Below are 15,926 nucleotides of genomic sequence, written 5' to 3'. Positions count from 1 at the left end.
AATAATCTTTTATTTTAGTGGAAGCACTACTTACCATAATAGTATTTTTTTTAACTGAAAATTGCCTTATCTAAAATAAAGTAGGAATAGTGGCATGATTACACTATAATTAAGTTATATTTAAATAGGTGTATAAACCTTGTTAAACAACAACTTACCTAGTGTAACCATGGAAAAGGAATGGGAAAAGCACGTAATGGTGGTGGCAGTTACCTTCCGATTTTGTTTTGTCCTTTTATTTTATTTTAACGCATTTTTTACAGGTCAGCAGCCACGAACACATGTGTCCACGTAAGTAACTCCTTAGTTGCTAGTCATATTTCAGACCCTCCATAAAATATCTTTAAAATTATTTTGAAACAATATGAAAAAGTGAACGTAAAATTGAAAGTTTTAAAAGGTATATTCGAATACAGATTATACTTAGATTAAATCGATTAAATTTAAAAATAAATCTAAAATTTGCACCACATGGCAGTTTAATTTTTCTTTTTCTCCTTTTGAGTTATACTTCTAGACCACATGGCATGCTTTCTAATATTATATACAATAATAGTTATAGCATAAAGTTTTAAATAATGATTTTATACATTTTAAAAGAATGGGAAGAAATGTCAGTTTATAAAAATATAGATTTAAAACATTTAAAACGCATACGTTATTGGAAAATGTCGATAAAGTCGAAGGCATTGGGAAAAAGAGAACTACTTTATTATGTGAACTGTGAAGTATCGTTCAAACGGAAGCAACCTGATCCCTAGAATCTCTCTCTCTCTCTCGATCGGTTCAATTTCTCGTTAAATGCGCAGTCTCTTCAAAATTTGAACACTTATCTCCTCAGCCTTTCTATCAAAACCTTGAAGATCCCAATCTCGCTGTAATCGGTAGCTCGCCGCTCTTCTTGGCCTGATTCAGAAGCGGTGCAATTAGAGGTAATTTCCACGCTATCTTCTCTAGTACTCTACTCGATTTCTTTTGAATCGTCTGCTACTATTTGAATTTGTTTCACTGTTAGACTCCTATTCTGTTTGCCGTCCGCTGATGTGAACTCTGTTTTCTTGAGTGTGCCTCATGCTGTGAATGCTTTTCATTTTGTGAAGTTCTTTTTGCAATGCAATTTCAAGTTTATACAAGTTCTGTTCTGTATAGTGCACTAGTGCCAGGTGTTTTGCATTACCTCCGGAAAACGATGATGGCAGTTCCTAAAATCGGAACGTCATCTCTTCCTGATCTCTCTCTCGTTCTCCGTTTTTCTTTCCTTCTATTTTCCTCTCCGCCAAACAATCAAAAGAAACTCCTCCTATCTTCTGTTTCACCGCTTGAATCGTAGCTGGTACGGACCAAATCGCCGGAATGTAATCCCCATGTTTTACCCCTCAGTGTAATTTTGCACCAATTGGCTTGAGTGCCTAAGGGCTAAGAATAAGATCGGAGTAAAAGATACGTGGAAGTATTATAAAATGAATCTGGGGATTTGAGTAATACGGTTTCAGCAGCTTCTGGTACCATGAATGTTGAGACAGACTGTGTGATTTGATTTGCACTTGTTCTTTTACACTTAAAATCTTCGAGATCTGCGCTATTTTTTAAAGAAAAAATGTTGTGAATTATCTTTCAATTTGGTGCCCATGATCTGCTGTTATTCTTTTTCTATTCTAAACGCAGGTTAGGTTTTTGTACGGCCTGCTGCTTTTATGGCGTTGGATTTTATTGGATATTGAGCTGCCTACTTGCCTGCAATCCCCAATGACCTTATGGGCCCTGCCCTTTTAATTGGAACTTACCATCATTACTCCTGGCACTCTGTACAATTACAACATAAATTATCTATGTCCACCAATTCATTGAAATATTAAATTTGTAATTGCAAAATTTGTTTTTTTTGGACATTGAAGTAATTGCAAAATTAATTCTGCAAAAGAGTCGGAAATATATTTAAGGCCCGTGTGCTTATTAGGAATTGAAATGATAAAGAATGAAATCAAGAAATTTATTATTATTTTTTTTAAGTTGTCGTAGATGTTTGTACATATATGATAATGATTTAGAAGGGCATCCGATGAATACCTAAAAACAAATATGCTGTGCTTGTGCTTTGTGTGTTTAAATTGCGTGTTGCTTATCTGTGTCCTTAATTTTGAATTAATGTTGGCTAAATGTGAAAGAGTATATTGTTGCTCGTTTTATCGTTCTGAAAAGTACTCGTTTTGTATATATTTACTTGTCGGTTGGTTTAAACAGGGTACAGAAACCGTGTTGTCAGCTGCCGTGTTCTTATGGTTGATGCAGTTTGACCGAGGAGAACATTTGAGATAGGATGAGTGGGTTGCATTGTGTTGCCAAAGCTAACGCTCAGATGGCGGTGGTGACCCCGGATGAAGAAGAGGTTTCGACCAATCGAACACCTTCATCTCCCTCTTGTGAGAGCTTCAGCAGCAACAGAAACAGTCTAACACTCACCACCAAGCCTTCTTCATGGGTAACCTCCACTTTTGCAGGTAACCATAACTGTTGAATCACCTCTTTTACTGTACTTGCAATTTACTTTTCCTGTCTCATTCGTTTTCCACCTCATTTGTCTCAAAGTTTTCTATGGTTCGGGGAAAAACCGACCACAATATTAATGACCGGGAAGGTGTGGTTGGGTGGGGAATAAGCTCAAAGCTGTTGATTACCTGTTCTTGTGTGTGTGCTTTGTTGAGATGCGTCTTTAAAATAAATTACGTTGCCATGTTCGATTTTGAAAGAGTATATTGTTGTTCTGAGTGTGTCACAGCTCACAGTCCAGGTTCGATTTTGAGCTCCCCAGTCCCCATGGTAGTTTGTTCCCTTTTTGTTTTAAAATTTGAAACTCCGAACGTGTGAGAAGAGAAGCCTCTGTACCAAACCACCTTTCTTGTGGGAGTGTATATATGAGCCTTTTCTTGGTATTCGTAACAGCGACCTTTCTGTTCTTTCGTCCCTGTCCGATGCGCAGTCCTCAGAAGCTTTCCTGTAAAGAGCATCTTATCACTTGAATGATTGATGCAAACCCGTGACAGCTTCGAACTTTGTGAACCTATAGCCATTTCTTTCCATCTGGTAGATTTTGCCATTTTAATCTTTTAGGAATTCAAATTATTTTGAATGCTTTCAATTTTATAATATTTTTAATTGAAACGTGAGGTTCCATTCAAAATAATTTCTGTAGGATTTGAATTTTGAGTTGGTAATTTATGATATGATAGAGATTGTATTTATGGATGGGTCATTTTCCTGGATAACAATATAATGCCAAAGAACCGTCTTGGGTGGGAACCATGCCCTTCTGCCCCACGATTTGACAGGAATTCAAAAATTTTAAGTTAGAATTTGTCGCGAGACTCAGTTGCCATCCTCGTGAATATTTCTTCCTATGTCCTCTAAATATCTAAAGCGTATTGACGCAACATTTTTCTATTTTGAAGAAAATGATGTGGCAATTCAAAAGAAAATTGGACCAAGGCGTTATAAACCTTTTAATATAATAATTATAGCCAACATCACTGAAAGATGAAATGTCACATCAATTGATTTTGGAATATTTAATGTCATTTTATAGCATTTCCGTTGAAGAATTTGAAATTATAGTTGATTTAGAATGTTTTCATGTCCGTTTCCCATAACTCCCGTCATGGATTTTACTTTCCTTCTCCAACCCTTTCCACGTGAAAACTGTTGTAGCTCCTTGGTTGGGTCGGCTGTATTCTCATTCGTAAGCAGATAAATAGAACTTAATTATTTTGAAACTTGTGAATTGGACTGGCAACTCAATTTTCAAGTGATATCACTGTTTTACTAATTTTATTCTTAAATAGAATTTGGAATCTCTGTGGCCCCTTAGAAGTTGAGCATGTTTATACATATTTCTGTATTAAATTAGTAAATGCATTCACCTTTATTCTGGGTAGTGATTACATTCATAATAAAAAGTTACAATGGAAGAACATATATTGGCATGGAGTTTTATACGGTGACAGGCTTATCTTCCATTATTGGATTAAGGATATTTTCTAATAACAAATAGAAAATAGATGTAGGCTCCATTACATCTGACATCCATTAGTCTCTCAAACAAACAAAGTCTTCTATGTCAAATCAACTAGAATTAGTCATTTATAAGGAGTTTTCCTTTGGGGGGTGCAAGACTCATGATTGGAAAACATGATGTATTCATCTTTTTTTTTTGGGGGGGCTTTACGTTGTATTGAATGATAACGTGCTATGACAGATATGGAGCAAAGGATCAATTTACTTGGTATGAAAAATGTTGAAGACGACAACGTCGGGGAAACTTTTGCTGAACGTGCAGAATTTTACTACAGTAAACGACCTCAACTGCTAGCCCTTCTCCAAGAACTGTACACTGCTTACACCACCCTATCCGATCGCTATATCCAAACCGTGGCCAAATATCACAACCATCATCACCGCAGACAATCGTCTCTTGCTTCAACCCTCGACTCTTTTGATGGAGCAGAATATTTGGGGAATAGTCAGATTGAGTCTGATGCAGAGAGCTCTCTCTCCTATCAGCAAGTATGTGTAACACCAGCTAAAAACAATGCTTTAGTAGACAATGATGCTTTTATTGCTGAGCTCGTCATCAAGAATGTGGAGTACGACATTCTTATAAATGAGGTAAGCATCTTGGAAAGGCAATGCTGTGATTCGTCAAGGAAGATCGAGCTTCAGAAGAGTTTGCTTGAGGTCCTGGAGTCTGAGAGGCTGATACTACTGAATGAAAATGCAAGATTGGGATACAGGGTGGATTCCTTGATGGAGGAAAATAAAGGCCTGGTAGCAGAGTCTGTTTTCATGAAGCGAAAGGCAGGTGAGATGGCACGATGTATGCTGAAGCTGCGAGATGATCACAGGGTTTACCTGCTTAACCAAAAAATCGAAGATCTTCAGGGACAGATTTATGGGCTGGAGAAAAGGAACAAGGAGTACTATGAGCAGCTCGTGAAGAAGGATAAAACAATGGTGGAGAGGAGATGCAACAGTAAGCACAAAGACCAGCATGGGAACGAGGTAACCTTGGAGGCATGCTTTCAAATTGGAAAAGTTAGATCGAAGAGGGATGGTCGTGGTTTCAACCACAGTGGCAATGCCAAAAGAAGTGACAGTGGGAGGAAGGTGTACAGATGGTGGGCGAAGGTGAAGAGCATGGACATGTTTTTATGTGGTCACAGTACCAACCCTACTTGATAATTCCTTTTGCCTTTTTGAATTGGGTTGGGAAAAAGCCATCCCTAGGTAGATATTTTGTAGCAGCAGTATAAATAACTTAGTCAAAGTAATCTTTGTTAGTGACTTAGTATCTGTGGCATTGGACATAGAACACTAGTCTTACAAGGCAGTATGAAATAGTTTAAGCTCTCTCATTTTCTGATTCACCTAACTTTTATCTGTTCTTTTGTTGTGCTTTGATTAGAGCAACTAGAGAAAGGGAATTTCTCTTAGCAACGATGCCACCCATTTTCAATTTGACAGGTTCATAATGCAATCGCAACACCAGGCCAATTTCGTAGAATTGAATAAAGTATCATACTTCTCAATTTCCATATTATACCCTTTAATACATTTTGACACTCACACTTTAATTCATAATAATTTACTTTAAAAAATGTAACAACTAGTGGTATCAACAAAATCAGCCATTGAAAACTCATCTCTCTCATCTCCAGTTTGCTGACGATGCCATTCTATTCGGTTCCGGTAATTTTAGGGCATTTGAGAATCTTAATGGCCTTCTTGGTTTCTTTGAAGCTATTTCGGGTATGAAGATAAACAGGGGTAAGAGTTCTTTATTGGGCATTAATTGTGAGGATGGTAAACTTAGTGAGTGGGCGACCCTTGTTGGGTGCGAAGTTGGCAAGTTTCCCTCCTCTTATCTCGATCTTCTTGTTGGTCATAACCCTAAGTCTGCTATCTTTTGGACGCTGGTGTTGGAAAAGTTTCAGAAACGCCTCTCTTCATGGAAGAAGGCTTTCTTTTCGAAAGGTGTGAGACTCATGTTAATTCAGTCTGTTTTGAGAGACATTTCGAATTAACTTTCTGTCCCTTTTCAGGATTCCTATGAAAGTGAGTGAAGAGTTAGAGAAGATTACGAGGGATTTTCTTTGGGAAGGTGTGGAGGAGGGGGTGGGGCTTTTAGGGTTAATTGGAAAGAGGTGTCCAAGCCTTTGGAAGCAGGAGAGCTGGGTATTGGCCAAATGGTTATGGCGGTTCTTCCACGAATCTAACGCCTTGTGGCGAAAGATTATTGTAAGTATGGGCGATATCCGTTCGACTGGATTCCGACAGGTGGGTCTAAGGTGAGCAATTTCAATCCTTGGAAGGCTATTGCGTTGTGTTCCCCATTTTCTCTCTTTCTCTTCGAGTTTCTGTGGGGGAGGGTCTTAATACTTACTTTTGGGAGGATACTTGGGTAGGCGATAAACCCTTGAGTCTTGCATTCCCTCGGATTTACTTTCTGTCTAATAAGAAACTCCTTTCTTTGTCCGAGGTGTTGAATTTTGGGGAAGAGGATTCGTCCATTTCACTGGGGCTCTCTCAGTCTTTAACCAAACGGGAATCGTTAAAAGTTACCGCGTTACTTGATCTGTTGTCTAGTGTTTCGTTATCCTCTGGGAGGGAAGACGTGAGGGTGTGGATTCCCAACCCCTTAAGAGGTTTTTCTTGTAGCTCTTTTTTCCATGTTCTGATTTCCTCATTTTCTTCTTCTTTGTCTTCTCTTTCTTCATCCTCTTCTCCGTCCCCAATGACCCCTTGGTTTACCTCTCTTTGGAAGATTAAAATTCCAAAGGAGATTAAGTTCTTTGGGTGGCAAGTCTTACTTGATAAAGTCAATACCTTGGATCGGATTCAAAGGATGTCTTCCTTTTACCTGGGCCCGCAGTGGTGTGTTCTGTGTAGAAATGCCGCGGAAGATCTTGAGCATTTGTTGTGGTCCTATCAGTTTGCGTAGGAGTTATGGTGTCGTTTTTTTAGAGGTTTCGGTGTTGCTTGGGTTCGCTCCGGAGATTGCAGGGCAACGATGAAGGAAGTGTTGTTATTGCCCCCTTCATGACAGAGGCCGCTTCCTCTGGCAAGCGTGCTTTCTGGCTTCTTTATGGGGTATCTGGCTGGAGAGGAACAATAGGTTGTTTAGGGGTGTGGAGAAATCTGTGGATTATATTTGGGACCTCATTAAGTTTAATACTTCCTTATGGGGTTCGGCCACAATGGCCTTTTGTAATTATCCGTTAGATCTTATTCTTTTGGAATGGAGCCCGTTCTTATAAGGGTTCCCTTTGTCGGACTGTTTTTTTGTATGACCTTTTTGTGTAGCTTCTTTTTTCATTTCTCTCAATGAAATGACAGTTTCTCATAAAAACAAAAACAAAAAACAAAAAACAAAAAACAAAATCAGCCATTGAAAGCTGACTGCTGAATTGCAAGCAAACAATATTAAACACCTATTAACCGAGGACAGTAGCAGAGAGACAAGGTAGCAGCCCTCACGTTGCTAGTCCCTCAAGGGAAGAACCCAACAATAAGTAACTAAACCTGCAAGAAAGTTCATAACCCCGATACAAGAATAACAAGGAATGAACAGGGGTTGTGAAATTTTTTTTTTTTTATTATTATTTTTTTTTTAATACAACGCATATCGTATGATGTCTTATCTTTCTTGTATGCTTCTGCATTACAATCCTATTTAGGAAATGCTCAATCCCAGGGCTAACAAGAAAATAGTCAAAGGAAGATTTCAATGGCAATCTCGTAATGAATCACATTTCCAAAATTTACCCTATCAGATGAAAGAAATATAACCAAGGCAAGAAACAGATCTACAAATTTTACCCATCATTGAGATTGCTATAAAAAAAAAAAACACACACACGCACGCACGCACATTCCAAGCAGAAAAGCAGCAAATATAAGGCTCAGGTCAAAATCCCTTATCAGAATCTCCATCTTCCTCCTCAAGTTAGGAATCACTTTATCCATGCGTATGCATGCATGCCTTGAGAATAATGATTTTGAGAATGCGAGATTTTTTCCAACATGAGAATGATTAAAAACCATCTCATGCTTTAGAAACATAAAAAAAATTATTAATCTCTAGATAATTTTCATTGCTGTCAAATTTTTTATTTAATTTTTTGAAGCAGGAAGACCATAGTGGCACAACTGGAACAAGGTGGACACTGTATAATCCATTGGGACAAGATTACTGAATCATGTTTAGTCCTTTTTTCTTCATAAAGTTATGTGCTTTCTTATTGACATTACTGGCTGCTTATTCTTTTTGGGATCCAAATCATTCTCATGTACAATTATACAAATTCCCATTCAGATTTCCATGAAACTCCAAAATTGCCAAAAAAAAAAAGCATTTAACCTAAGACAATCTGAGTCAGGAATGTGAAACCTGGAAGCAACCTGTAGGAATCTCGAACTGGCCATTATTCTTGTTCCTTGATTCACATCTCAGATTTAAATGGAGATGTTCACAGCACTGAGTTTCTCCTGAAGTTTATCAACTCGTGCCTATGGAAGAAATGGCGAGCAAATTTTAGAAGTTAGAACAATATTACGGGAATTCTAGAAGCACTAAAGCAAAATCTGACTTCAATCATATTTTGAAAAATGACGGGGAAGGAAAAGAAAACCTAAACCATCATCTTCGCACGTATTATTTCCTCTCTCGTTCTCTTTTGAGATTAATCTAATCGCTCAAAGGGGACGATTGAAAGAGATAAGTGAGAAAATTTGATGGCAAAAGCTTCAGAAATTGTGCTCGGTTTGGGGTCAGAATTCAAAAAAGTCATAAAAATAAATAGTCTTGTTTGGGAGACTATTTTCAAACCAGTAACTGTTTTTGTTTTCAACAAGTATGAGGTGGCTAGTAACTGTGAACATGAAAGTTAAAATCTACAAGTATATGATTTTTGTAGGAAGAAAACTTAAGTTGTTCTGAAATATAGGTTGGTCACAAGTGTGACAACAACATTTTGAAAACAGCCTTTTTTTTTATTTAAAAAAAATTACAGAATTTTGTGATCAAACCCAGAAAAATAGCCCCAAAACTCTTCTAGCCAATTCAACCAACATTTCAATGGTAACCATCATGAACTTGTTTCCCTGTGTTACCTATAATTGATCTTTGGTCATAAACTTTCTGTAGTGAAGAAGTTGAAAACGATGGGAAAGAAAAGAAAGTGAGGAAAACAAAACTTAAAATTGGTGGGTTAAAGTGGTTAGCTTTTATGTCCTAGTCATGAAATTGACCATATTCTCCTCATATCTTGAGAAGCGCAGCGAATCATTAATCAATACCTTGAATGATTTTGAACGGCGAATTGAAGGATCAATTTCTAAAGCTGTTGAATATGACGTCTCAGCTGAATCAAAATGGTCCATAGCGAAGAATGCATCACCTTGGCAAATATAACCCTGCGAAATAAAAATCAGGGAACGGATCTTGAGAACAATACGATCATCTATACAAGAGCTAGAATCCCTTTGTTCTCACATCTTCTCATTTAAAGCACATGAATTTGTAATGAGCATCAAAAGGTTGCATGTTCTATTAGTTGGTTTAAGGACCCCTAAATTGCAGTTTAGCATCATCAGTCTTTTGAATTTTAAATTAACATCTTTTGGGCAGAAATTTAAACTAGGATCGAGAGTGGTCTACCTTTTTATTATTGACATATAAAGGTTGATGCATCAGAAAGACTCAAGGAGCCGTACAAGAAGTTGATCCCTGAATTTACATTTATAATTGATATCCATGTCCTAAATCTTCCTGTCATCCTCCAATTTTTCTTTCGCTCTTGCATCTAGAGCTTAGCACTACACAAAATTTCCTTAAACGCATTTGAAGTCAAAGAAAGTGGAACTCCATATATAGTGAATCTTGTCCATAAATTGAGGTACTATTATATCTACACGGTCTCAGTTTCAAATATTTTCCCCTTCGGTATTAGTTATATTCAGAACCCAGACTCAATAAAGCATAGCCTCCTAGTTATTTGCTCAAAACCAAAGTCTAATTTTTGAGATAGAATGTAATGCATCTTATGATTAACTAAAATACTTCTCACCTCGGTATATTGAGGAGCTACTTTTAGAGCTTCATTTGCATCTTCAAGGGCACCAGAATAATTTCCTTGTGCTAATCTTACGATGGACCTGAAAATTTAACAAAAGTTCTGTGGTAAATAAATTATCTGGATGCCGCTGCTATAGTGAAGTCATGCAAAGAGACTTTTTAAGGGCGGAATTATCCCAATGCTAGAGAGAAATGAGGCATAAATTATCAACAGAATGGAGCATTTGGGAAGAACTCAGACGACCTAAAATTGCACGAGCGATCATAACTGTCAGCGCTTATTAGCATAAATCCAACTATCGTTGCAAATTTCAATAAAAGAGCATACGATTTCTATATCATAATAAGGTACAACGAAGAAGTAGAACACCTGTCCTTGAATATTATATGGATGCCACCACATGGTTTTAGTTCTATCGCCTGCAACAATTGAAGGGAAGCAGGGCATCATATATGATGAATTTGTTGTGAACAAACTTCAGAATCCAAAGAGGAGAAAAAAATCAGAGTGGAGGTGTAGTCATCAACATTGTGATTGTCATACGGCATGAGGCGGAACAATTTACCTGCGAGAGATGTAGGTCGGCCTGAGAGAAATCCCCCTCCTCCATCTCGGTCTCGGCTCTCTTCCTCAGAGCAAGAGCTTCCAAACTCTTGGAGACACTAAGAGGATCATAGCCTCCACCCGAACCGGAGAGTCCCATCATGAGCTCGGCAGCACGAGCAGGCGTGCCACAGTGGCCGACGACGAATCCATCGGGCAAAACAGCGACGTTGGGGCCAGCGCCGCACTTCCCTAAACAGCCACACGAATTGACGGTAATGGTGGGGGGTGCGAGGCCGTTGAGAGTTTCGAGTGTCTGAAAGGAACCTTGGCGTCGGCAAGTGCGATTGGTGCATACTCGAATCTCCTGGTTGTGAGCATGAAATCGAATAGGGCTGCGTTTGTAACGGGAAATGGAAGTAGAGAAGGACGTGTGGTTGGGTAGCAATCGAAAAGGGGCGTGAGGATCGCAGACGAAACCCGCAGTTGCCTTCATTTCCCCCTTCCCTGTGGTATATCTTCTTCTTTCAGTTTCAGCTCCAAGAAGAATAAGAGGTTGCCGCAGCCCTCCACGGGAATGGCGGGACCAACACGCGCCTCCCACTCCCCACTAAAACCAAATTATTTTCTAGAAAGTTACCTTGAGCTTCAGCCTGAGGGTGAAACTTGAAAGTGGAATATTAAATAAAGCTGAGCGAGTGATGGCTGACGTGTTCGCAGCTGCCGTCCCACTTTTCGGAGTGGCCATGGCTTTGGCCTGAAGCTCCACCCACCATTGCCTATATATATATATATATAAATCTCCACATTATTAACTTTGATTCCCCAAAAACAAAATTAGCGCTGCAGAATGGCGAGGTGGCTTTCAAATTCTTATTTGTAACTGTTATGCTCTCTTTTAATTCACTTGCCTGTTTCAGGTTGTGGGTATGAATCCAAGAAGAAGTATCTGTTCGGGAGAGCCAGTGTCCAAATCAAACTAGTCGAGGGCGACTCTGCAGGGACAGCGACAGCCTTCTCTATACGTAAGACTCACAGACTCAGACACGCAAATTCATACATTTATATCCAAACCAGTTAACAAAAGATGAAGTGGGCTCATTTGTGTGTGTAAAATTACAGATGTCATCGGCGGAGGGGCCTAACCACGATGAGCTAGACTTTGAGTTTCTGGGAAATGTGTCGGGACACCCACATCTGGTTCAGACCAATGTGTATTGCCAATGGCACGGGAAACAGAGGGTTCGACCCCACTGCCGATTTCCACACCTGTTCCCTCTTCTGGAACCGCCACTCTATCGTGTAAGCTTCGTACCTCTGCCTCACTTTTTGTGCTTTCCACTTCCACCTTCATCAAAATAAGTAGCACGAGAAAGAGAATCATCAGTTAGCATAGATTCTAGTGCTGCCGCAATATATTAAGCTAATGCCTTCTCTTATGTGGAATTGCAAGGCAGTTCTGGTGGGATAAGCCATCGTTAAGAGGGCTAACCGCCCACAAAGCACATCAACTCAAGTGGGTTCGTGGAAGGCACTTGGTCTACGATTATTGTAAAGATATCGTTCGGCTCAGAGAATGTTTCTGAAAGTACCCTCTGTCATAAGAATTCCACAGAATGCAATTAGTCATGTTCTGATTCCGATCCCTCTACGATCAAAAATCACCTTTTAAATTGCCATTTTCACTGTTTTTTATTCTCTATTTTGATGCTACTCGTGAGTTTCAACCAGACATTTGGCGACATTGCCATCATATGCAAAGCAGATCCATGTTTAAATGGTGATCGAGTGAGAGACAAGAATCATAAGAATCAATTTTGAAGCTTTGTTCTTCAATTTGTTAATAAACATTCAAGGGATACAAACGAACATGCAATGGAAAGTTAAATTCATACCTCAGGCACTGTAATCACAAAGTTTAATCACCTTTTGATTACGTAGATTACGTTAGTTAGCTTTTCCCTAGTGAGCAATTGCAAGGCTTGGATGAATATGATTTTTTTAATTAGGACGTCATATGGTAACATCCGATCAAAAATGGACCGCAAAAATCTCTGCAGAGAAGTCTGCTCCGCAACTTCGTGTATACTGCAGATTGAAAGAGTATTTTTGGAAGATTAAAGAGTATGGCAGGCATCGAACAAACACAGAAAGTACCGTTCCTCATCATAAAGATAACAAGTTGAATTATGATAAGATTAAGAATTATCAAAATCATAAAAACATTGTCTGAAGCAATTCTAGAAGTATAAAACGGCATAAAACACCCCTTCAAAAGGACTCTAAGAAGCACGGTTTTCTTCGGCAGGAGCTTCAAAAGTCTCCCCATCAACAAGTTCTGGAACAACATCGTCATCCTCCTCTTGTGCATTATTTGCATCACCACCTGCTCCAGGTGCTTGCTGTTTAAACTGCTCGGCCAATTTTCTCAAGTTATCCAAGTTGTCCGGCCCTGAGGAAGGTTGGAAAACAAAAACATTATTTTTCAGCTCAAAACATTTGAGAACTAACCGAAAAACAAAAAACCCGAGATGAATTACCCAATTGATTGATGATGCCAGGCAAGATGTCCTGCAATTCTGTCATAGGAAAATGCATACATTATTAGATTACCATTTTTTAAAAAGAAATAGATCAAGACCATGCGAACCAAAATAAAATTAGAACGCACATGGACCAGAAAAAACTTTTCCCTTGAGCATTATTAGATTACCATTTTTTTTTTGGAATACATCATAATATGCATGATGGACAAAATAAACCTCAACCCAACAGACAACAGGATCTATTATTCTATCCCATGATTTCTAACTGTAAGTCATACTGAGAACTGAGAAGGGTTGCTAGGAATATGCGGGGGGGGGGGGGGGGGGGGGGGGGGGGGGGGGTCAAATTAGGCGGAGGTACTTAGCAGCACTCATATAAGACAAATGTGATAGATACTATAAAAACTAGTAAACGCATTTAGAACTGATTAGATCCAACAAGGTCAAAGAACATTATTTCCCTGTAGCCATGATCCTACTGCCCAAAACGTAAAACCACACTGCTAAAATATTACTACTACTCCCCAAGATGTCTCCAATAGTCGCCATAAAATGTGAATTTGTATTAAAGCAATGGAAAGATGACAATCATCACTGTACAAGATTTACAACATGGTTTAGCAGAGATGCGTACTCTTTGTTTGAGGAGAACCACTAACAACCCAGGTGTTTGCAGCAATAGATGCTTGAACTGGACAGGAAAAAAGTTTAAAAAGTCATGTTATTAGTCATCCAAGAATGTGAAGCATTAAGGATTACAATAAATTGACTAATAGAATTTACCCTTGGGGTTGATGAATTGGATGACTACATCGTCCTTGAAAATGTTAACCTCCTCAATAGCCGGAATGGCATTTACCCCAATTCTCTTTAGGGTGCTCTGAAGCCTTTTGTCATCAGTTGTGGTGGTCTTATGAACTGCCTTCTTCTTTCTATTATCAAGAACAATTGTTTAAGAAATAAAATTTCAACTAATGGAATAACAAGGTAATGTTTTTAATGAATTACAATGAAGAAAAAAAATTAATACAATGAAAATTATAAACTTTTTGACACATACAAGACAGTGGAATATGAATGACACGAAAGAACTTATCAAGTGCAAGTTACCGTAAGGTTAACCAAAATGGTTTCTTTGTTATTCCATAACCTGAATAAGACTTAAATACTTGAACTTCAAAAGTCTTGTCAGGTCAGACTGATATGGTCAAAGCAACGAGCTAGACGTTTCTATTGTGACATGAATTATGGCTTAAAAGAAGTTCCTATTAATTGACCCCATTTAATTTGTATTTGTAAAAATAAGATTAAATTAGTGCGAAATGCGGATACTTGCTTATCAAGTTATCATCAACATGGTGCAAAATTGAAATTACCAATGATTCTTATGGTCATCAAAATTTTTGGGCAAATAATCATTTTCTGGGAGCTCATCATTCACAAGATGAATGCCACTATCATCCAAGCTTCAAACTGTTCCAACAATAAATTTGCAATAGATAATGGATTTACCTTCTCATAGTACCCTTCCCACCCGTGCGAACAGCACTAGCAATCTTCCTAAGCCTCTCCTGGTCCATCTGTATGACACCGAAAAAGAATTGAATAATGCCAATAATAAATAAGTCGTAAAGCTGTATAGGGGGAGTTCAGGTATAACACGAACAGAATATTTCAAAAAATAAAAATATAATAGAAGTAAAACCCAAAAGCTACGAGAACGAGCGAATTCCCATCAGAACGGGAGTAACACTCGAGTTAATAACTTTCTAGGCAATATTTATCTCATCCACTGTCAGGTTAGGGACAAATATGAACTGAAAACGAGAATGCAGAAACAAAACAACCTAACTGATATTGAATCGGCATAAAAAGATTTTTGATAGTACCAAGTACTGACCCCGCACTGAGCAGACAGACCATTAAAACATAGAAATGTACTAAAAACGAAATGCAGCAATCAAAATGTCGATTAGTTCTAAGAGGCTTCCTAATTATAAAAGAATGAGGAAGAAACGAATAAAATGCCTTAACTTAATCTTAGAAAAAAAGTTTGGAATCTGAATGCAGAAGGCGCAAAGGATACAATCTTACAGGAGTAGAAAATAATCGGAAAATATGAGAAATCCCTAGAGTGCAAGAAGAAAGAGAACCCGGGATTAATGAATCGATAAAACTTCGACACGACCCACAAACCCAAATATGAGTAAAGATTCAAAAAGTGGCCGACAAAAGAATCTAAAAACGTAGCGGGAAAGGAGATGAAAGACAGAATGGAGAGGCGAGGTTAGGAGAGAAGGGTGTTATTTACCTTGGGGCTAGGGTTTTTGAGTTGGGGGATAAGCTCGCGGAAGAAATGCAGACTCCCGGACGGCGCTAACAGAACAGATTGTTTTGCCCTTTCGCTCCATATAATAAGAGATTGCTAAAGCTACGAACCCATCCATCAAACACCAAAAATAAACATGCTCATCCGACGGCCCATACATCACTTCAAATATCTACGTGTCACCCTTTTACTGGTGCGACCATGGTTATTCTTATTTCATCTAAATCGGTTCCTTGAAAGAAGCAACGAATCCCCAACTGGACCCTAGTGGGCTAAAATACTAGATCGAGCTGGAGTTACTTGGGCCAAGCTCCAAATTATATTGGCCCAAAATGACTAAATATAACTAGCTAAAGTATAGACAATTTTTCAAATCTTAGC

At 38.5% G+C, this 15,926-nt stretch overlaps 3 protein-coding genes and 1 pseudogene across 9 annotated transcripts; 2 read left to right on the top strand and 2 right to left on the bottom strand.

Moving 5' to 3' along the window:
- The first annotated feature begins 672 nt into the window (after positions 1–672).
- On the top strand, positions 673–5,417 carry LOC111008845 (kinase-interacting family protein). Of its 3 annotated transcripts, none has more exons than XM_022281685.2 (3): positions 673–932; positions 2,290–2,498; positions 4,250–5,417. In XM_022281685.2, the coding sequence occupies exons 2-3, from the start codon at positions 2,318–2,320 to the stop codon at positions 5,227–5,229; spliced, it is 1,161 nt and encodes a 386-aa protein (XP_022137377.1). In that variant the 5' UTR covers positions 673–932; positions 2,290–2,317; the 3' UTR covers positions 5,230–5,417. The 3 variants fall into 3 exon arrangements, with proteins under 3 accessions (XP_022137377.1, XP_022137376.1, XP_087977939.1); XM_022281684.2 differs by having other exon boundaries at positions 2,242–2,498; XM_088121813.1 differs by having other exon boundaries at positions 1,666–2,498.
- Positions 5,418–8,390: 2,973 nt separating this feature from the next.
- Positions 8,391–12,729, bottom strand: LOC111008751 (tetratricopeptide repeat (TPR)-containing protein). Of its 5 annotated transcripts, none has more exons than XM_088121818.1 (7): positions 12,597–12,729; positions 11,582–12,018; positions 10,693–11,449; positions 10,497–10,546; positions 10,119–10,206; positions 9,349–9,465; positions 8,391–8,559 (listed from the first exon to the last, which is right to left on the bottom strand). In XM_088121818.1, the coding sequence occupies exons 3-7, from the start codon at positions 11,164–11,166 to the stop codon at positions 8,506–8,508; spliced, it is 783 nt and encodes a 260-aa protein (XP_087977944.1). In that variant the 5' UTR covers positions 11,167–11,449; positions 11,582–12,018; positions 12,597–12,729; the 3' UTR covers positions 8,391–8,505. The 5 variants fall into 5 exon arrangements, with proteins under 5 accessions (XP_087977944.1, XP_022137239.1, XP_087977942.1 ...); XM_022281547.2 differs by lacking the exon at positions 12,597–12,729 and having other exon boundaries at positions 10,693–11,177; positions 11,311–11,449; positions 11,582–12,116; XM_088121816.1 differs by lacking the exon at positions 12,597–12,729 and having other exon boundaries at positions 11,582–11,689; positions 11,817–12,116.
- Positions 11,248–12,256, top strand: LOC111008779 (xyloglucan endotransglucosylase/hydrolase protein 9-like; annotated as a pseudogene).
- An 84-nt stretch (positions 12,730–12,813) lies between the features above and the next one.
- Positions 12,814–15,685, bottom strand: LOC111008752 (nascent polypeptide-associated complex subunit beta). The gene is made up of 6 exons (XM_022281548.2): positions 15,528–15,685; positions 14,729–14,796; positions 14,000–14,148; positions 13,851–13,907; positions 13,211–13,249; positions 12,814–13,122 (listed from the first exon to the last, which is right to left on the bottom strand). The coding sequence occupies exons 2-6, from the start codon at positions 14,794–14,796 to the stop codon at positions 12,953–12,955; spliced, it is 483 nt and encodes a 160-aa protein (XP_022137240.1). The 5' UTR covers positions 15,528–15,685; the 3' UTR covers positions 12,814–12,952.
- Positions 15,686–15,926: the final 241 nt, after the last annotated feature.

The sequence above is a fragment of the Momordica charantia genome (assembly GCF_013281855.1).
Source record: "Momordica charantia cultivar OHB3-1 chromosome 3 unlocalized genomic scaffold, Mcharantia_2.0 BLBB01000003.1, whole genome shotgun sequence".
NCBI classification, from domain to species: domain Eukaryota; kingdom Viridiplantae; phylum Streptophyta; class Magnoliopsida; order Cucurbitales; family Cucurbitaceae; genus Momordica; species Momordica charantia.
This window is presented reverse-complemented; position numbering and strand designations above follow the sequence as displayed.

Excerpts from the sequence above, each read along its gene's own strand:
- LOC111008845 (XM_022281685.2), top strand. The coding sequence starts at position 2,318 with ATGAGTGGGTTGCATTGTGTTGCCAAAGCTAACGCTCAGATGGCGGTG. Across the intron at positions 2,499-4,249 it reads GGTAACCTCCACTTTTGCAG|ATATGGAGCAAAGGATCAAT; the intron begins GTAACCATAACT and ends GTGCTATGACAG.
- LOC111008751 (XM_088121818.1), bottom strand. The coding sequence starts at position 11,166 with ATGAAGGCAACTGCGGGTTTCGTCTGCGATCCTCACGCCCCTTTTCGA. Across the intron at positions 10,547-10,692 it reads CCGACCTACATCTCTCGCAG|GCGATAGAACTAAAACCATG; the intron begins GTAAATTGTTCC and ends CAATTGTTGCAG. Across the intron at positions 8,560-9,348 it reads GCCGTTCAAAATCATTCAAG|GCACGAGTTGATAAACTTCA; the intron begins GTATTGATTAAT and ends TTTCTTCCATAG.
- LOC111008752 (XM_022281548.2), bottom strand. The coding sequence starts at position 14,796 with ATGGACCAGGAGAGGCTTAGGAAGATTGCTAGTGCTGTTCGCACGGGT. Across the intron at positions 14,149-14,728 it reads GGGAAGGGTACTATGAGAAG|AAAGAAGAAGGCAGTTCATA; the intron begins GTAAATCCATTA and ends TCTTGATAATAG. Across the intron at positions 13,250-13,850 it reads TGGTTCTCCTCAAACAAAGA|AATTGCAGGACATCTTGCCT; the intron begins GTACGCATCTCT and ends TTCCTATGACAG.